The sequence below is a fragment of the Gadus chalcogrammus genome, chromosome 2 (genome assembly GCF_026213295.1).
Source record: "Gadus chalcogrammus isolate NIFS_2021 chromosome 2, NIFS_Gcha_1.0, whole genome shotgun sequence".
NCBI lineage: Eukaryota > Metazoa > Chordata > Actinopteri > Gadiformes > Gadidae > Gadus > Gadus chalcogrammus.
Genome location: NC_079413.1, coordinates 9530678 through 9535677, shown reverse-complemented (window position 1 = coordinate 9535677; position 5000 = coordinate 9530678). Strand labels below are relative to the sequence as shown.

Here is a 5000-nt window from a genome sequence, read left to right as displayed (position 1 = left end):
AGTAATTTGATTGGACAAGAGGCATTCAACGAGTGCTGAAATAGAGTATAACAGCACTTTAATTATAGCTACATGTATCATTCCGCTCTACAGGTGTTTATATGAACCATTATATTCATTAACGATCGTAAGCTGTTCAGAATCACACATGACAGCAAAGTTACAGTCAACAGACTCCTTTTTGACCGGTTGCAAAATATAAGGAAACATACAAATACAAAGTAGCTTGCATGGAATACTGTGTAGTCCTAGACAAAGTAGAAAGTTAGTGGTCAGAAAATGTTTATGAGTTGAGGATATTCTGTATAACAGCAAACTCTCCTTTGATAATGCTTAAAGAGCAGACTGCTGTTATGAATAACAGACCGTTGCTATGGACAATACTTAGAACTATAGAATTCGACAGATCTTTTTTTACTCTAAGCAATACAAATATTTTTCTGATCAATGTCAACATTTGTTTGCTATATTTTGATTATAATGATTGATTTCTTTAATAAGTAGCCATGTAAGAAACACTATAATGTACATTGATCCAGTCATTATATATATATATATATATATATATATATATATTATTATTGCAAAATAATGACAAGCTCGCCGTACAAATTCTCGTAAGTATGTTTTTGTATGTATGTGTGCATTCATGTGCATTACGTCTGTGTGTGTGTGTGTGTGTGAGTGTGTGTGTGTGTGTAGTGTGCGTGTCCATCCGCATGGTAGCCTCAGGGCAGGCGCCAGTGTGTTTGACCGTCTGCTGTTCAGACACGTTCTGTCAGTCTGCACCGAGTCACTTGTGACCCATTAAAAGTGTGGCGCTCATGTGTGTGTTTGGCCTCACTATAATAGGCTGTCATGTCTTTGTCATATTCAAACATGCGTGTCAGGCCACAGTGTAAAGTTAACGGTGTAGTTTACGACTTAAAACAAAAAATAGTTTGGATGGGAACCGTTGACCTGAGCAAAAACCATTGATCTCTAGCTTGAACTTGTACGGCATTATGGCTAAACTTCTATTTGCCATATGCCAGAATTAACAGTACTTGAAAAGTAAAGTTTGTTTTGGGTGTTGCACCAGGGACAGTAGCAATCGGGAAGAAAATGGCCCTTTGAATTGAACTCCATTTACTTGGTACGTGTGTTTTGTTTTCTCTCAGTATAGTATACCTGTTATATTGATTTGCAGTTCAAGCCGATCAATAACAGCTATAAATTGCCAGGGACAATGATATTATGACCGCTGCTTTCAGTTCAAGAACTGGGCGTTATTTCTGCAACTCCAAAGCAATTCCAAAGTGGTTAATACAACCACCTCCAGAGCCATTCAGTTGGCCTTTCCTCTAAAACTCTGTTATGACTGGAAGTAGCCAGTATTTCAACTTAAATCAAACTGACGATGACTCCGCACTTAAGTTGAAAATATATATATTAATAAATAACACTATAAGCTTTGAATTCCATTAACCATCTTTTCCAAAGCAATGCATTTTTTGGATGTAGATAAAGACCCATCTTGCAAAAGGAAACCTACTGATAGATCATTGATATATGGGTTGAATAGACATTGGCTCAGAGTCAAATTAAACAGCGTGAATTCTGCGTGCTAAAGGCAGATAGCTATCAAAACCAGTGTGTTTGTCAATTCTTTATTTTTTAATGACAAAGGAAGGAACAGTGAGAGTTTCAATCAGGGATCAACGTACGTTGGTTCATTATCCTCAGTTAGCACACTTGAACAGACTAATTGAGCAGAGAAAATGCCCTTTGCACAATTCACACATACAGACAGGCACGCACACACAACAGCTAATGTCATTGTACGTGGCACGAGGATATTAAATTGAATACTCTCTATCAAAAGACAAATAAAAATTAAATGGAGTAGGAAATGTAAATAAAGATCTGCAATGAAAAATAAATCAAAGACTGAACGGTTTGTATCTGTCTTATTAAGGTTATCATGTGTTCCTTCCTAACATGTGTATTCCTATCATGTGTAAGGAATAAACTAACGAGAATATGCTTTGGTAAAAAGCTCCCGCCAAATCGCATATATAATATATATATAAATATCTATTGTACCAACAACATGGAGAGGTATTCCTTGTAAACCACAATGCTAAGACAGACCAATGCGTTGTTTACCCGTTTCTTTTTTTCCGTTATTCTTATTTATCCATTAAGCTCTTGTATAATTCAGTTGGTTTTAAATGGATGCAAGCGGTGACATTATAAATCCAAGGCAGCACTCTCTGAATGGGAACAATATCTCAAAATTGGTGGGTGAATGTGGGAGTGCTGCCTCCATCACAAAGCCATTAACTAAATGGCTCTGTGCTGAGCTCGACTGCAGCAATATATAAGCAAGGGAGCATACTATTTTCATTTTGTCACTGGTTGGGACGAAAATGTATCAGGGCTGAGACATTTTCTGCATATGGGACAGATCTCTTTGCCCCCACGACCTGTCATCCGTGAGCAACAATGCCTCTTTTACCCCTACCTTATCCTTATGTATATGTATCTGCAATCCTATCATATGAATTTGGGGTACTGCAATGATTGGTGCACTTTCAGGGCTATATCTTTATTGTTGAATGCCCTTATTGTAAGTCGCTTTGGACAAAAGCATTAGCTCAATAAATGTTATTTAATGTAACATGGTTTTAAGGATGCTTTGGATAACGTTGAATGAATTGTAAATTGGTATGTTAAGATGTGTCTGTCATACACCACAACCCTGTCAAGAGGTCCTCCCTGTGATCATTGCTCATTCTGACCACAACGTGCATGGACCATGTCCAAGCTCTGGTGAGTGCTTAACAGCCCAGCACTGGGCCAACTCCGTGGTGCAAAGGATCATGGGTCAGCTTGCGTTAGTGCGTAGAAGCCAGATAGGCTGCAGTGTGTGTGTGTGTGTGTGTGTGTGTGTGTGTGTGTGTGTGTGTGTGTGTTTTGTCCACTCACCCACAGCCTTGAGGGACGTGTACTTGTTGAAGCCGATGCCCAGGTTGTTGTGGGGATGGGACAGCGCCATGGCAGGACCCAGAGGGGGCAGAGCTGCATTGTTCAGGTGGTTATGATCTGAGAGAGAGACATAGAGGGACAGTGGGGAGAGAGAAAGAGAGGGAGAGGGGAGAGAGTGAGAGAGGAGAGGGAGTGTAAGAAGGACAGGGTAAGAGAGAGAAGAGAGAAAGAGAATGATTTCATTTACCAAAGGTGAACTAGGCACATATATACCATAATATGACCAACATTGACATGCATATAGCAGATATTAAACTACAGTTTAAAAACACATGGACTTAACAACATTGGATGATGTTGTGGCAACAGCTGGTAAACGACAAAATCTGACATTTCAACATTTTTATAGACATGGACTCATGTATTAAAAATGATACCTGTATGATACACTGTCTACAAGATAGTGATGTCACACAAACCCCCAAACACACACACACACATACACACACATACACACACACACACACACAAACACACACACACACACTAATCAGGTCTCCCATATGATATGCGGCTGTGCATATGGCCGCGAGCATGCACGTATGCACTGAGCACAGCTCTCTAATGTATAATTCCAAGCAGGAAATGTGCTGCGGGCCTCTCGAAAAAGAAGGGCACAGATGCTGGAAGCATGTCTCGTATAAGATATTTATCACCCACTCAAATGGGAGATCAGTGAAACATCACCAGGGTATTAAGAAGGTGTGTATGAATATTTAAAGGCTCGATGCAGAGGTTGATGTCTTCCATTTCTCGCTCGCAAATTAATTGCAAATTCACAACAATGCATTTTCCATGTTCATTTTTTGTTGTCTCTGTCTGGTATCTGGTAGAGTCCCAAATGAGTGGGGATTAACCGCGGAGGGCAAGGGTTCAACTTGTTTTCATTTCCGACGCAACACCATGGGTCTATGGGTGTCCTTTCGACACCAAACGGATACAAGGATTGTATATGATCATACCTTTGGAACTACCAGCTCTTTGCTCTTTGGATTAGTCTTCCCAGTGTGAGCAGAGATCTGGGAACAGTAGCCTTAGGCAAGCCAATTAAACCACAAACTCTGTCTTAAATGTATGGTTTTGCTAGCCTGGTTCTACCAGACTCTCGTACTTCACTTCATTTCATTTCATTTGTACAGAGAGTCTGGACCTAATCAATTGACAAACGTTAACTCACTTGAAGGCGGGTGTCTGTTGAAGTTTAAAATGATTGGATCTGCCCAGTGCCACTCTGGATCTGCCATAACCAATCGCTAACGTTTGGTTGTGACGTATGTCATGTGCCGGGAATCACGCGCAGGTTGTACACAAACCAAACACCTCGAAAATGTCCGTCAACGACAGCTGCAGGTTTTGTTCGTCAAATTTAATTTATCAGGGAAAAATTGCACATTGTAAATCAACTACCGACCTACAACAACAACTCAAACTGGCGTACGACTTTATCGTCATTGTTCTCAGACACGCCCTCTGTTCGCTGATTGGTGGCCGCTGTGGCGGCACCAGAAAACCAAATTACATACAGCAGGTCCAGACCTAGTACTGAAGGGAAATTCAAATTGAGCGGAAGTACTTAGGCGGGCGGAGCCAGGCTATGGTTTTGCAACCGAATAACAATAAATAGTTTACATCTTGTGTAAACCTTGCACCCACCAAGGTGAGAATATTGATTAAATGTTGACGAGGTTTTTCTACATTCAATGTGTTGAAAGACATAACTGACACAAACAACGCTATTCAGCTAGCCTTCTGCCTGATATAGTACATAGTATTGAGGTGTTATTTAGTAGGAAAAAGATGTTGGTTAGCTGAAACCACTAGCGCTCTCAGTGCTGAGTTAGGTAATGCTGATGCAGTAAACTAAATGAATAAGTGCTGATCATTTGCATAGCTGTTTCATATGCAGATTCACATGGTTGCCCCCGTTCCAGCAACAACCAATCTATGCAGCGATGCACGTAGCGAACATA

At 40.4% G+C, this 5000-nt stretch overlaps 1 protein-coding gene across 1 annotated transcript in view; it reads right to left on the bottom strand.

Annotated features, from left to right (window-relative positions):
- LOC130403326 (protein shisa-8) overlaps window positions 1–5000 on the bottom strand; it is an 87953-nt gene that overhangs the window by 6913 nt on the left and 76040 nt on the right. Inside the window, exon 3 of the mRNA XM_056607636.1 lies at window positions 2971–3087. Within this exon, the coding sequence (XP_056463611.1) occupies window positions 2971–3087 (117 nt within the window). The remainder of the gene's footprint in view (window positions 1–2970; window positions 3088–5000) is intronic.